The sequence below is a fragment of the Typopeltis vanoorti genome, chromosome 11 (genome assembly GCF_054136105.1).
Source record: "Typopeltis vanoorti isolate ZY-2024b chromosome 11, IOZ_Tvanoo_1.0, whole genome shotgun sequence".
Taxonomy (NCBI): domain Eukaryota; kingdom Metazoa; phylum Arthropoda; class Arachnida; order Uropygi; family Thelyphonidae; genus Typopeltis; species Typopeltis vanoorti.
The window spans coordinates 27,242,716-27,258,934 of NC_143559.1; the positions used below are offsets into that span (position 1 = coordinate 27,242,716).

The 16,219-nt window shown below is 36.1% G+C and overlaps 1 protein-coding gene across 2 annotated transcripts in view; it reads right to left on the reverse strand.

Annotated features, from left to right (window-relative positions):
* The window catches only part of LOC150101396 (alpha-soluble NSF attachment protein-like), a 209,880-nt gene that overhangs the window by 162,756 nt on the left and 30,905 nt on the right, over positions 1-16,219 (reverse strand). For both annotated transcript variants that reach the window (XM_090400554.1, XM_090400553.1), the window contains exon 3: positions 9,850-9,966. In XM_090400554.1, the coding sequence (XP_090256680.1) occupies positions 9,850-9,966 (117 nt within the window). The remainder of the gene's footprint in view (positions 1-9,849; positions 9,967-16,219) is intronic.

The window sequence follows — 16,219 nt, forward strand, 5'->3', positions numbered from 1 at the left end:
AAAAGAAAAAAAAGTCACATGGAGACAAGTTGGGTGAGTACAGTGGCTGTTCCAACAATGGAATGCATTTTTTGTCTAAATATTAACAAATTGACAGTACAGAATGAGAAGGCACATAAGTTATGCAAGATCTAATCATTCACAATCTCTGAATGCACACAACACATTTTCCTAACTGTTGAAGGATTTCTTAGTAGTAGATTTGATTGACAGTTGCTCCAGGAAGTACTAATTCTCAGTGGACCAATGCTATGGTTAACTGAGGAATTTGGCATGGTCTGATCTTCCAACAACATTTGTGCCAGTTAAGGACTTTACTATGTAAATAAAGAATCACTACCATACGGAAGGACTACACAGAGAAAAATGGCCAGATCACTGTTTAGTATCATCCTTAAATACAGAAAGTGAAATAATTGAGTTAAAGCTTAAAACCTTCTAATGACTGTTATAACAAGAGGCATCATGACAAACCATAAAAAGATCCAAGTGACAATGGGTAGGAAATAGTGGAAGAAGCAGTACTCAAAAACGGATGAAAATAATATCAGCATGATATCCCAGAGAGCAATGGGGGGCTACAGAAAGTCCAACAAAGAGAAAAGTAGAGGAATTCTGTACAGCAGTGAGCAGACAATGACTGATAAAGAATGGCAAAGAATGCACAACAGGCTCCTTTCTCAGCATATATAATACCATGCAAACAGTGAACTTGACTATTCCCCAGACCAGTTTTGACAGTAAGTGTAGTCTCATCAGCAGTAGCTAAATCTGTGAAGATTACTGATAGAACAAACTCAGTGATAGAAACCACTCTGCCACTTACAAACAAAAATATGAAAACAACTGTGCTATCTTACGATAGGTTTGGGCATTGATAGATGGCAATTTCTCCAACTTCTCTTGTCTTGATCGAATTTCTCATCTTATAGCTTACAAAGTTTGTAATGTCTGTAATCCATGTCTTCCTCTAGGTCACAATCCTTTCAAGCGAAAGGATTGTGACCTAGAGGACCACCTGTACATACTCTAGTCTCTCTGGATTCATTCTAACTATGTGAAAAACCAATTCTAACCATGGATAATATCAAACTGTTGGTTTGATATTATCCATACCTATGTGTGATCTATTAAGTTCATATTTAATTTGTTCATTAGTTTTCAATTTTGCTCAATTTATTTCATTAATTTTGCAGAGAAATTTCATTTCAAAGCATAGCAGTTTTCTTTCACTATCTTTTATAATTGTGTAAAAAAGTTTATTTTTCACTTGGTTAGACTACAATAAATTTAGTTTAATCCTTTATCCAAGTGTGTGCAAACAAAGTTTGTGCCTGAAAGTCTCTTCAGGACTGGGGTAAAGTGGTACAACACCGGGCAACTCCTTGCAAAGGTGGAGCAAGATACCAACACTCCTATCTCAGTATCTCCCATAATGCAAAACACATCTCCTTGCAGATATGTATAATGTTATGCATTAAGGGAAGGGCCATGACCCAGACTAGTTTCGCCCTTCATTGAGGTCTCTTCAGTGGGAGCCAGGCCCAAGTGGAGATACCAAGGCAGAAGCATTAGCAAGGTCATCTCCTCCTATAGGGGCTGCCAAACGGAGTGCCACCTTTTTATTAAATTACTCTGGATTTAGAGAAAGATGTTAAAAGTTTATTTTTCACTTGGTTAGACTATAATAAATTTAGTTTAATCCTTTATCCAAGTGTGTGCAAACAAATTTTGCGCCTGAAAGTATCTTCAGGAGTGGGGTAAAGTGGTACAACACCAGGCAACTCCTTGCAAAGATGGAGCAAGCTACCAACACCCCTATCTCAGTATAGCCGATAATGCAAAACACATCTCCTTGCGGATATGTATAATGTTATGCATTAAGGGAAGGGCCACGACCCAGACTAGTTTCGCCCTTCATTGAGGTCTCTTCAGTGGGAGCCAGGCCCAAGTGGAGATACCAAGGCAGAAGCATTAGCAAGGTCATCTCCTCCTATAGGGGCTGCCAAACGGAGTGCCACCTTTTTATTAAATTACTCTGGATTTAGAGAAAGATGTTAAAAGTTTATTTTTCACTTGGTTAGACTATAATAAATTTAGTTTAATCCTTTATCCAAGTGTGTGCAAACAAATTTTGCGCCTGAAAGTATCTTCAGGAGTGGGGTAAAGTGGTACAACACCAGGCAACTCCTTGCAAAGATGGAGCAAGCTACCAACACCCCTATCTCAGTATAGCCGATAATGCAAAACACATCTCCTTGCGGATATGTATAATGTTATGCATTAAGGGAAGGGCCACTACCCAGACTAGTTTCGACCTTTATTGAAGTCTCTTCAGTGGGAGCCAGGCCCAAGTGGAGATACCAAGGCAGAAGCATAGGAGGAGATGGCCTTGCTAATGCTTCTGCCTTGGTATCTCCACTTTGGCCTGGCTCTCACTGAAGAGACCTCAATAAAGGTCGAAACTAGTCTGGGTAGTGGCCCTTTCCTTAATGCATAACATTATACATATCCGCAAGGAGATGAGTTTTGCATTATGGGAAATACTGAGATAGGAGTGTTGGTAGCTTGCTCCACCTTTGCAGGGAGTTGCTTGGTGTTGTACCACTTTACCCCAGTCCTGAAGATACTTTCAGGTGCAAACTTTGTTTGCACACACTTGGATAAAGGATTAAACTAAATTTATTATATAATTGTGTAATTGTTCATGTTTCTTGTCTTATTCTATAAAGGGCAGAATAATGATGATTAATCATACAATTTTAGTTTCCAATAGTTATTAATTTCCTTTTTTTTTATTTTTTTTAAATGTAATTTAGTCATCACTGGTTTTCCAAAAGGTGTGCCAAGGAACGTTCCTAACCTCAACAAATTTGGGTGCATGAAACTACCCCAAATTTGGGAGACTTACATTTTGAGAACTTCAGCCCAACTGCCAAGTCAACCAAATTATCCCACCAGAGGGCACCATTAGGACTTTAGGAACAATATTAGTTTCTTCCTCATTTGCTTTTGTTAGTGCCTGCGTGCACATACCATATCTTTATGTTCCTGAAGATGGCAACGTGACGTTGCCGAAATATAGAAGTTACTTATTAAAGTTACCTTTAATTAATATACTTTATATGCGTTGTTAATTCCGTAAACTAATTACCAGTTATGTATGACCAATGTATAAGCTTTGCTACTAGAACAAATCCATAAACAATTTTGTAAGAGCTAAAAGTAAGAAATTTCATTATGTCCAAATGGCAATCATGTCTTCTGGTCTCTTGATGAAGCAGCTGGCCATAACTTTTGTTCAACTCTCTACTCCCACTATTACACCCACTTGACTATTGTATTAATTACCCACAGAAAACAACCAATCTCCTGACTTTATACTTTTCCTCAAACGCATGTATAGTTGATCTTGATAAATGTTCTCCAATCAATCTAGATACTCATATTCAATGCCACTCTGACCTTTTTACAAAAAGAGATCAGAAGACTTTTCCAAATTAGATAACGAAAAAACCTTCTAGTCCTGATGACACTTCAACAGTTCTGAAGGTTTGCACTCCAGAGCTGACTTCTGCTCTTTTGCTTTTTTATGCTCTCTTATCCACTGGTATTTATTTGACAGCTTGGAAATTTGTCTACACAACCCTTCTTAAATCTTACCATCAAACTGTCCAATTTCATTCACCTTAATCCTCTCTAAAGCTATGGAGGAAAGTAAATAAATAATGACTAAGTATGAATTTATTACTTACATGAGACTTTATTCAACAGTTTTTGCTCTATTATCCAGAAAATCTTCAGTATGGCTATCAAATTAAACAGTTAGAATGGAAAACTAGAACACAGAATAGCATGGTTTAAAATACATTAACGTCCTAACTGTACCAAAAAGACTTGACTACAGAATGCACCGAGAACTATTTCTAATAATGTAGCAGTCATAAATTCAGACTATCATTTCTGTTCAGATTCAGATGATGAAGTTAGGTGTGTTTACGCAACTCTTTGTGTAATATGTTTCATATGATAACAATAAGGTCCAGAATCAACCTATGTTATTCTAAATTCTCATCCCCAAACCATTCTTCAATGGGAGTTTAGGTATCAATTTCAAGATGAACGTTTTTTCACCTGGTTATACTATAAATTAAAGATGCCAAGAAATTGTATTCTTGATTTCATCCAGTCCATGCGGTTAGCCTGGTGGTTGTGTGCTTCGCACCCATATACCTGGGAAAGCAGTGCCCTAGGTTCGATTCATGTCGGTGACGTGAGAAGCTGAAGGATCTTCCTCAGCCATAGCTAAGTCAGACAGTCTTGGAGTAGACAGAAGGGTTTTTTTACCCAGTTTATCCTGGGGTTTTTCATCCCACAAAGCAGGCAAACCGGCCTTGAGAACTCAACACTACAGACATAGGATATACCAGGGGTAGGGCTGACCACCTTATCCTGTGAACAGTTTGAGGTCCGATGATTAATAAACTCTCAACACCGCAAAGTAAAAGAGGGTAAAAGGAAAATGAGATGAGCTTTCATCCTTTATCCAAGTGTCAGCAAACAAAGTTTGCACATGATGTCACTTCATGATTGGGCTACTTGTACATAGAGGCTAATGACTTCACATCAATTGCCTTAGTATCCCATAATGCAATGCAAATATCTTTGCAGACATGTATAATACTATGCATTATGGGAAGGACCACTACCCATACTGGTTTCGACCTTTATAAGTCATATTTCCATATACAAGTAGCCAAAAGGTCTCGCACGTGAACTGACTTTACATGCCAACTTTGTTTGCTTACACTTGGATAAAGGATGAAACCAAGAATATAATTTCTTGGTATCTTTAATTTATAGTATAACCAGGTGAAAATAACTTTCAACTTCTATCTCTAATCCAGAGCATTTTAGTAAATAAGCGTGACACCTTTTGGCTACTTTTATATGGAAGTATGACTTTTGCATTATTTCAATCTTGGTATCATTTGTGGATCTGGCTCCTACTGATGAGACCTCAATAAAGATCTCATCAGTAGGAGCCAGAATTGTGTTTTACTCTGTCTCAACAAAGACAGAGTAAAACCCAAGTAATGATCAGCTTGCCTGAATCAAGAGACAAGTGGATGATACTAATGCAAACAAGTCAGCCTTCTGACTGGAGGCTGAATCATGCAGGGAAAAGAGAGAGAGAGAGAGACAATGATGGACAGACAGCATAAGCTGACATTGCTCTTTTAAAACCAAAAATTAAAGAAATATGTATAATATACGAAGGCTGTTCAATAAGTAATGACTAATTTTACTGTCGCGAAACCACTCATCACAATATTAATTTCTGTGGAATAAAGAAATGTTGCCGTCTGTATTAACAAAAGAGGTTGATAGATGGTGTATACGGGCTGATGTGCCAGAGTGTCACGTGACTAAATGCAAGCTTGTTTCGGCACGCCTACGACCGCGACCACTCGTCGAAATGGAAGCGTCCTTGGAACAGCGTTATGCGATTAAATTTTGTGTGCGTTTGCAAAAATTGGCATCAGATACTTTTAACATGATGCGCGAAGCTTTCCACAATGAAGCAATGTCGAGGGAAAGTGTTTTTCGCTGGCATATAACTTTTAAGGAAGGAAGGCAAAATGTGGAAGATCTTGAACATGAGGGAAGACCTTTAACGTCCATCACAAAAACAATGATCAACACAGCAGCGATTATCATCAAGGAGAATCGCAGAATGTACAGTACATCAGCTGCATGTTGTCCTGAATATTTCTGTGGGAAGTGTTCACTCAATCATGGCTGAACATTTGGGACTGAAACGTGTTTGCGCCTGACGGATTCCCAAACCCTTGACACTGGAGCAAATGCAGCATCAAGTGGATGTGTGCACAGAATGGAAAGAAAGACTGGAACAAGAAGGCGACAACTTCTTAAACCGCATCATTACAGCAGATGAAGCTTGGTTGTATCACTATGACCCTACAATGAAACAACAAAGCAGTGAATGAAAGCATCCGTCTTCGTCTACCCCCCAAGAAAGCAAAAACTGTAAAATCGGTTGGTAAAGTTATGATCATAATGTTTTTTGACTACGAAGGCATTGTTTACCAACACGCTGTAGAACCTGGGCGGCTCATACTATGCAGATGTTTTACAGACAATGGTATAGCACGTCAAAAGGAAGCGTCCATTGCAGAGGAATGGCTTCTTATTGCACCACGATAATGCAAGGCCACATATTGTTGGTTGTGTAGTGGACGTTTTGCAGAAGAACAATGTAGATATCCTACCACACCCTCCATACAGTCCTGATCTAGCACTGTGCGATTTCTGGCTGTTTCCTCAGCTCAAGAAACCACTAAGAGGCCGCCAATTCGAAAGCAACAAAGCATGTGTAAAAGCTGGTGAGGCGGTTTTGAAAGAACTCTCAAAAAACGGACTTTCACATGTGTTTAAGAAGTGGATGCAATGTTGGGACAAATGCATTGCGTCTCACAGTAGTTATTTCGAAAAAGACCTTATTATAACTTATTGAACAGCCTCTGTACAATATATCTTTAAACAGATGTTTAGTTAAGAGTTATGAAATTTGTGCAGGTAACAGCTCATTTTGTGTTTGAAAAGTTAATTCTTTATCCCTATGGCAAAATATTAAGTTATGAAATTTGTGTAGGTAACAGCTCATTTTGTTTTTGAAATGTTAATTCTTTATCCCTATGGCAAAAAATTTTAAACTGTTGTCTACTGTTAACCATGACCTTACTACTGAAAAAGAGAGCCAAAAGGCTTCACTGCAGGAATGCAAAATTATTCAAATTAAGTGGATATTGAATCCAACATTATTTCATAGCCGAATATAGAGACTATAAAAGTTCTGGCGGATACAAGCTACACCAACCTTTCATGATGGGCAACTCGTAGTAAAGGAGGAGCAAGCTCCAATCACTGTCCTTAGTATTTTCCCATAATGTAAAACACATCTCCTAGGAGATGTATGATGTTATACATTATGGGAGTGGGAGGTCACTACCCAGACCGGTTTCGACCTTTTTTTGAGGTCTCGTTACAGGGAGCTAGACCAAGAATACTCAGGATGAAGTAATACAGAACTTGTACTTTACGATACAAGTTGCTAAAAAAAAAAGGTGTCACATTACAAAAGGCACCAAAAATTATTGAAAAAGAGAGCCAAAAGGCTTCATTTTGGCAATGCAAAATTATTCAAATTAAGTGGATATTGAATCCAACATTATTTTATAGCCGAATATAGAAACTACAATGTATGAAACTACAAGAGTTTCATACATCTCCTAGGAGATGTGTTTTACATTATGGGAAAATACTAAGGACAGTGATCGGAGCAAGCTCCACCTTTACTACGAGTTGCCAGTCATGAAAGGTTGGCATACGCTTGTATTCGCCGAAACTTTTATAGTCTCTAAATTCGGCATGAAACTCTTGTGGTTTCTATATTCGGCTATGAAATAATGTTGGATTCAATATCCACTTAATTTGAATAATTTTGCATTGCCGAAGTGAAGCCTATTGGCTCTCTTTTTCAGTAATTTTTGGTGCCTTTTGTAATGCAACACCTTTTTTTTTAGCAACTCGTATCGTAAAGTACAAGTTCTGTATCACTTCATCCTGAGTATTTTTCATCTAGCTCCCACTGACGAGACCTCAAAAAAGGTCGAAACCGGTCTGGGTAGTGACCTCCCCCCCATAATGCATAACATCATTCTTCTCCTAGATGTGTATTACATTATGGGAAAATACTAAGGACAGTGATCGGAGCTTGCTCTGCCTTTACTACGAGTTGCCCATCATGAAAGGTTGGCGTACGCTTGTATCTGCCGAAACTTTTATGGTCTCTATATTCGGCATGAAACTCTTGTAGTTTCTATATCCAGCTATGAAATAATGTTGGATTCAATATCCACTTAATTTGAATGACCTTACTACCTTTCCTAATGAACATAAAGTATTTTAAATAATAATTTTGATATGTACAGAGTAAAAGCAATAAAGAAATTTCTTCTGTGAATGTATCTTTGAATTGAACTGTAAAATTCTCTATATTTTCTTCTAGCAAAATTAGTTGCTTGCTAGAGGAGTACATAACAGTTGTTATGGAAAGTTATGAGTAATATAGTATTGCACTACTAGAATAGAAAACGCCTTTTAAATTCTTTGGGCTATATTTACTTCAGTTAAAATAATTTTAGTAATCATAAATCATGAATTAGACAATCATTCGTCTAATTCATTATAACATATGAACCAAATGCCACTTGATCAAAAATAAAAAGTATAATACTTCAGGCATAAACTTTGTTTGCTTACACTTGGATAAAGGATTAAACCAAATATATAATTGTTATCATAGCCAAGTGAAAAAACTTCCAGAAAAGTATTTCAATCTGATATCACTTCCACCTACAAAAGGTTGTTTGTAAAACCGATAGTACATTTGTACTATCGGTTTTACAAACAAACCCTGCTAAAGAGATCAAACGTGGGATTTTTCCAAGCCACTTCAGGCCTCCAATCAGGACAGTGGTCTCAAACTGGACAATGAAATTCATCTCCTACTTAAAAACAAAAATCCATGCTCAATGGTAGTGGGATTCAAATCTGTGACCTGTTAGTTGGAAATCAGATATACTAACCACTCAGCCAACTAAGCCATCAAAAATAAGAGTATAAAATTAAACAAAAAAACACACAGAATAATAGGAAAATACTAAGAAATGTAAAATTTCATTATCAAGTACTATAAATATATTACAATTGGATTCAAAATTAACTGAAATGTAGGCACTGTGCAGACAATGGATCTGCTTCTTCTATGGTTAGCCATGCTAGACAATAAATCAATTTAGATGGCATGCATGTCAGGATAAGTTTAGAACGGGTCATACTTCTTGTCAAGAAATTAAAGAAAATTGCAAGAATTTAAATAAATAAAACTATTTCCTGAAAAAAAAAAAAAAAAGTCACAGTGATACCAAAACCGACTGTTGTTTACAGCAGAAAGGGATCTGAAGTGATTCTTGTTGCATGGAAAGAGATGGGATGGCAAAGGTAAAGTAAATTATGCTATACAAGAATTATGTATAAATACATAATATATATATATATGTGTGCGTGTGTGTGTATAACATACTTCCTTCTGGACATGTTTATGCATTACAGGAAGAGTCCCTACCTAAAGCAATTTTGATGTTTATTGAGATCTCACAACTGCAAGCTAGCCCCATGAAGATATTGATCATGGACATCACACTTCTAAAAGGAAGTGTGATGTGCATTATGTAATACTAGGACAATGTGATTTAAAATTATCTATATCTATATATGAGTAGCTTAGTTCTCAAGTGTAAATTTAATGAAGAAAACACACATCTAGATATGATTACTAACTAAATTTTATTTACTAATAAATTACTATGTCAACATCTTGGTCACAAAGGCATCATCATGGGTACAAAGAACATAACTAATCCCATGCACACAGGCAGGAAGGCAACACAGAGCAACAGAGGTAGAATCCTCCTAACTGATGCCTTCTATGAGTGCAGTGAAGGCCTCAAAACGACAGTCTTCCATATTCTAGGTAAAGTGAGGGAGCTGAATCTGTTCAGATTTGGAGAGAATGCTGGTCGTTGATTCCCAGATACTAGAATTCATCACAGATCTACATTTGTCCATACACATATATCATATATATGTTTATAATCTATCTATCTATGTGTGTGTCCCACAAAATGTGCTCAAAGAATACTAGTGATATCCTGAAGACATATTTCAAATGTTTCAATTCAAAATGCAAGCTAATGTTCTTACCATGTGGATCTGCTTTTTTATAACAATTACCAGCATCAACATAGCAAGAAGCTGCATCATGGCGGCTCTCACTCTTTAAATGCAAAGTAGCAGCTTCACAAAATGCACTTCCTGCGGCTGTAAAGAAAACAAAAAGTTAAAAGATAGGATGTCAGATAAATTAATTTAACTGTAAAGCTGAAACTTTTTAATGTGCAGAACAAAAAAAAGGTTAGAAAAGGAGGTTGTTTTGAAAGTTATTAAACAGAGCTAGATAAAGTACTCTAAAAATGTACTTCAAATCACAAAGTACAGCAAACCCTCGATTTAATGGACAAAATTTCCGGTCCGCATGTCACATGTGAAAATTAACACCCGGTTAATTTTAAAATGCTTTTAACCAAGATTTGCTTATAATTAAATTAAAAGGTTATTTTTTGTTATTACAGTGCTAATACTGATAAAATTGTAGTATAATGTTAAAGATATTTTTATTTTAAAAAATTCGTGATTTAACAGACACCCCTTAGCCCCTATTAGTCTGTTAAATCGAGAGTTTACTGTACTGATTTTCTAAATTACTTTAAATACAGTTAACTCTCACTGCATCAAGCTTGTAAGAACACAGGAATAGTTTGTTATAGTGGATGGTTGACTATACTTAATTTCTTTTAATACAGCACTGTACTTTTTTGGAATTCAGCTGGGACTTCAATAGTTTGTTATAATAGTAGTTATTATAGTGACAAACAACTGCGCCCTATTTCTAATCTCCTATGTTAATGAAAATGTTAAAAATATTCCTTGAGTATACCAGGTGCTGGTTTTCAAAAGTTCTTTTTTAACCAAGCTCATTACAGCAAAATGTGTACCACATACAGCTCAATACAAAACATCTTCAGTCCTGATGCACATTTGTCACTGGACTACTATTCAATTCCCTAACCCCTCTCTCTCATCCTCACATGATATTATCACCCTTTCAAAATCTATAGCCATCTTCTAATTTCAAAAATAACAGTCTACATTGGCAAAATGCAGACAGTTTCGTAGATGCAGAAACATACATAAAACAAAAGTTAAACTAGAATTTTGAAGGCAGTCTCTGATTTTTTTAAGAAACAGAATTACAAACTGAAATACAGTATTGATCAAAATTAATAGTTTATATCCTTGTAAGAAATCAATAAGGAAAGAATATCATAAACCTTATTATCCCATTGCACAACAGTGGGTTCATTTGATCTTCATGACTATGACAGCATTTACTTTGGGTGGATTAGCTGGTTGGTCGTTTAAGATTATGCAAAGATATCAATGCCAGTGTATTATATCTGTAAACTGAATTTGTTCTCTGACAAGTCTGAATGTTTTGTCAGTTGAAATATGAGACCAGCTGCCTCATCTTTAGTAAAGAAACCCTTACAAATGTTCAGCAACAGGTCTTTCTAACCAAAGGACTTGGTTAGAAAGACCTGTTGTTACTTGGAATGGGAAGATAATGGTTATTTCAGTTATTTCAGTTGTCTCCTCTCTCCAGAACTATGACTACATTAAGTCAATAAACATCCCAATCATCCAGGGAGCCCTCTGAAAAATTAGCAAGAAAAGTTAAATCTCCAAACCACATTCAGACCTTATATGACACTGGCAATTCTTATTCACCCAAATATAGACACACTCCATTACATTTTTTTTAATGATAATGCTAACCATGAATGATTGCCAAACTCTGCTTTCAAACTTTGGAAGTTACAAATATGAAACTGATTTTAACAAACCATTTCAGGAGAGGAAGAAAAAAAAATTGTAGTAATCTTGTAACATAATTTATCACTTAAAGATACTTCCATTTGTGCCACAATAAAACTCAAACTTACTGTGACAGCCTGTAGGTTGAAAAACAGATGCTATCAGCTAGAAACACAGAACTCAGTTGCCCTGGTGTATATAAAATCCCTTTCTCTTACAAACTGGAATATTTCAGCAGGATGAAAGAATAGTTTACATTAAAAGCAAAACATTTAGCATCTCTAGTGTAGCTGCTCTGGTTCAAGCTGAAAACCATTACTTCCTGTTACCACAACTACGGGAAGAAACTCTGCTACTACACAAAAGCAGATAAGTCAGAAAGGCTAGGCTCTTCTTGGAACCTGCCTCAGCTTTAAAAAAAAAAAAAAAAAAAACAGTTGCCTCCAACTTCCAACAGCTTATGAGATAAAGAAACATAAACATAAATAATATAAATAAACAGAAATTAATACTGAATAGAAATATTCCCGTTTTTTGACCACGTTTATTAGAGAACTGTTTTTAAAAAAACTAAACAAGTAATAAAAATTAACATAACCCGACAAGTTTCATTAGTCGCAAGACCAACGTCTTCAGGGGTAAAGAGAACTAACAGTTTAAAGCACAAACTATAAGAAATTAAGAAAAACAAGTTCATTTGTTGATATTATAAACATCAAAAAAGTTCATTAAAAAAAAACCGAATAACAGATCTATACAACCGTTAATGCGTGTTAGTTGGAGACATGATGATGATGATGAAAAAGTTCATTAAAAAAAAACCGAATAACAGATCTATACAACTGTTAATGCATGTTAGTTGGAGACAATGCTATTTGTTGTCGCATTCTGTGGTTCACGCTCACTCTGTCCGAGGTCTGAAGTGGGTAAATTTTTAATAAACTATGACCAAACTTGATTTAAAATCAAACCTTGGTTTTTTGTTGCATTGCGTAGGAATTTTAATCATATTTGCTGCCTCTTTGTATTTTCTTGTGAAACAATTCTTATCAATATAGGACATGTTTGTTCTATCCCAGAGTACATCATGATCGGTAGAAGCTGTGTGATATGCTAAGCCAGATTTATGTTCTCTCATCTTTTGTACATCCTTTTGATGTTTGCTCCTGTGGATTTCCCCTGATCTCCCTGTCTGGCCCACGTAGCAGATGCCACAGGAACAATGAATATTATAAATCCCCTGGTTTTTTAATTGGGTGATGTGGGGGTTTTGGAGGTGAAGAGATCTTGATATTTTTTCAAGTTGCAGGAAAGTCACCTACAAAAAACTGAATTCGCAGTCCTTAATAAACTCAAATCAGATAAAAACATAGTCATAATAAAAGCAGACAAAGGCAATGCAACAATCTTGGCATAGGAAGAACACGTTTTTTTATGCAATGTTTGTACAGCTGTACAATGTCCGGTGGAAAGATATTCTCAGTGATTTTGAACTCAGAAGATTATAACAACAAAATGAAAAGCCTCCTTGAAGATTCCAATACCTACACAGCATTAGACAGAGACCCCCACTTGGTGAACTCACAACAAAACTAATGATCTTATCAAGTATATACCTAACTGGTCTGAGGAACTAAAAAGGAATTTACAATCAAAACACCCACTAGTGCCTAGAATATATGGAGTTCCTAAAATTCATAAAAAAGATATACCACTAAGACTGATAGTGGACAGAAGGGATTCTCCTACCTCAGATCTGGCATACCATCTTACAAACTCGATTTTTGTTGAACTCTGAATGGTCTTGTGACTTCGTTTCAAGAGATCATACAGATTTCAACAAGCCACTTAGCATATTAAATTGTTTATAGTAGTAAATACTTGCATTTTGGTAAAAATTCAGATAATATAGTTTCTAAAGTGTAAAATATTAAAGTAAATGAAATATAACATTCAGAAAGAATCAGTTTAGAAAATTATAGATATGCATGACAGTTTTGGAAGTATATTGTATTATTTAGAAGTTTTTTTTATGAAATTATAAATCAGGATTCAGTATTGTAAAGTGTAACTAGATTTTGCTTAAATATTCCACTGGTCTAAATGTAAGAATGGGTCCAAAGGTTTGGTATGTATTAGTGTAAGCGCCTGAGGCTGTGTGATACTAGGAGCAGGTGTGCTTAACAACAGTCACGTGATTTCCTGCTGCAGAAAAAAGTGCTAACATCATTCAGAGTACGAGACTAACATAGTGCCGCACGAGGTGTTTCAGGAGAGGATGGGGGGCGCTATGTGAAGTGGAATATAAGGAATTGTAGGAGGAGGAACAGGGCTTTTTTTCCGGGATCTCGTGGTCAAGAAGAGAAAGTCCAGGTAGCTGGTTCCAGGCTGAACGGTGGGAGAGGATGCATGGCTGCGGGAGATTTGAATCGGGCAGTTCCCAAATCTATGGACGGAGTTTCCAGCGTGACGCAGCCACCGTTTTCATTATAAGCGGGTGCTGAGTTGTCGATGTTCCCGTGAAGTCCTCAGATAACGAATATAGCCAAAGTGCGTAATGAGGATAGCCACATTGCAGATAAATAACGATGCACGTTGTCCAGAACAAAGAAGCAAGCCTCAGGTTCTTTCACGATAGTATCAGAGCCAGCAGACCCATTCAAAGCTATGTGAAGGTAATGTAAAAGTTTCATTATTAATGTTTTGGAAGCCTGTGAGTGAATGAAGAAATTGTAATAAAAGAGACTAGATAAGGCAAAACTATATAGACTGGTGACTTTCAAGGAATTGTTCTATTAGGCTTAAGCCTGAATTCAAAGTTGTAGAGGAGTCTCATAAAATGCAGAGACAGAAAGTGTTATGTGTGAAATGTATCAGATGACATAAGTATAGGCAGTTTGCCAAAATGAGATTTTATTTGTTCTGGGATAACCTTGAACGAAACTAGCTTCTTTATTTGATATTAATGTAGGATTGCAATCTTTAGCAGTGTGAGATTTTTGTAATTAATTAATGTGTATCCGTGTTGTAAAATAAACAAGTATTCTTTTTCTAAATCGAGTCTTGCCTGATTAAGAGTGTCAACTCACCGCTCTAAAATACGTATTTGTCACGGGAGGGCAGAGTTAAAGTGAAATATTTTGGCCACAACTGACCAGGAGAGTTAACGGATACTTACAAATCTGGATTATTGGAAGTATCTCCCCGAGTAGTATAATTTATTATCATAGGGCATAAGCTGGCACAGTCATTAAACTAAATAAATGTGTTTATGCTTGAAAAGGAGATAGAGCCAAAATCCAGGTTGGTACATAGAGTAATTGGTTTGTGAAGTTGAAATGTGCGTAATTAAGTTAATTTACATAAATAACGATGCAACATTTTACCACACATAGGAAAAACAACATCATTCATTAAGAACAGCAAAGACTTCAGAGAGAAAGTAAAAGATTTACACATAGATCCTTCAGGCATATTAGTGAGTTTAGATGTTGTCAGCCTTTTCACAAAGATTCCAAGAAATGAAACAGCAAACATCCTAGAGAATCTCTTTCCACTGGACATTGTAACAGCTCTACAAACATTGCATAAAAAACATGTTCTTTCTGTACCAAGACAAACTCTGGAAACAAAAAGGACTAGCAATGGGTTCACCCCTCTCACCAGCTCTAGCAAACCACTACATGGAAAATTTTGAAAATAATGCTTTACAAAACTGGAATATAAAACCAAAAATATGGCTCTGCTATGTGGATGATATCTTCATCATTTGGCCAGGAACAGCACTAGAACTGACTACATTTAAAGACCATCTTAATAACTTACATCTAAACATAAAATTCACTCTGGAACTGGAAGCAAATAAAAAAACTTCCTTTCCTAGACATCCTTATAGAAATAAATGAAAGAAAAAACAGGTTATCATTCTCCATCTACAGAAAACCAACAAACACAGGAGGATTTCTTCATGCTACCTCACACCACCACCACCACCCCAAGCAAAAAATAGACCTAATAAAAACTGTAAGGGATAAAGCATACAACATCCCCAGTACAGAAGAAAAATGGAAAGAAGAAATACAATATTTAACACAGATCCTTCAACTGAATAGTTACACAACTAAGATAATTAAGAAAATTCTCAATACAGCACCTACAAAAAACTTAAATAAACAAGACTTCAAGAATGCAGTCACCCTTCCGTATATCAAGAATGTAACAGATAAATTATCCAAATTACTCTACAAGTACAACATAAAAGTGACTTTTCTGCCACTTGAAAAAATATCAAGATCTCTTCACCCTCTGAAACCTCCACATTACCCAATGAAAAAAACCAGAGGTTTATAATATTCATTGTTCCTGTGGCATCTGCTACGTGGGTCCGACAGGGAAATCTGCATGAGCGAACATCAAAAGGACATACAAAAGAAAAGAGAGAAAATAAATCTGGCTTAGCATATCACACAGCTTCTACCGGTCATGTTGTACTCTGGGATAGAACAAACATATATTGATAAGAATTGTTTCATTAGAAAATTCAAAGAGGCAGCAAATATGATTAAAATTCCTATGCAATGCAATGCAACAAAAACCAAGGTTTGATTTTAAATCAAGTTTGGTCATCGTTTATTAAAAA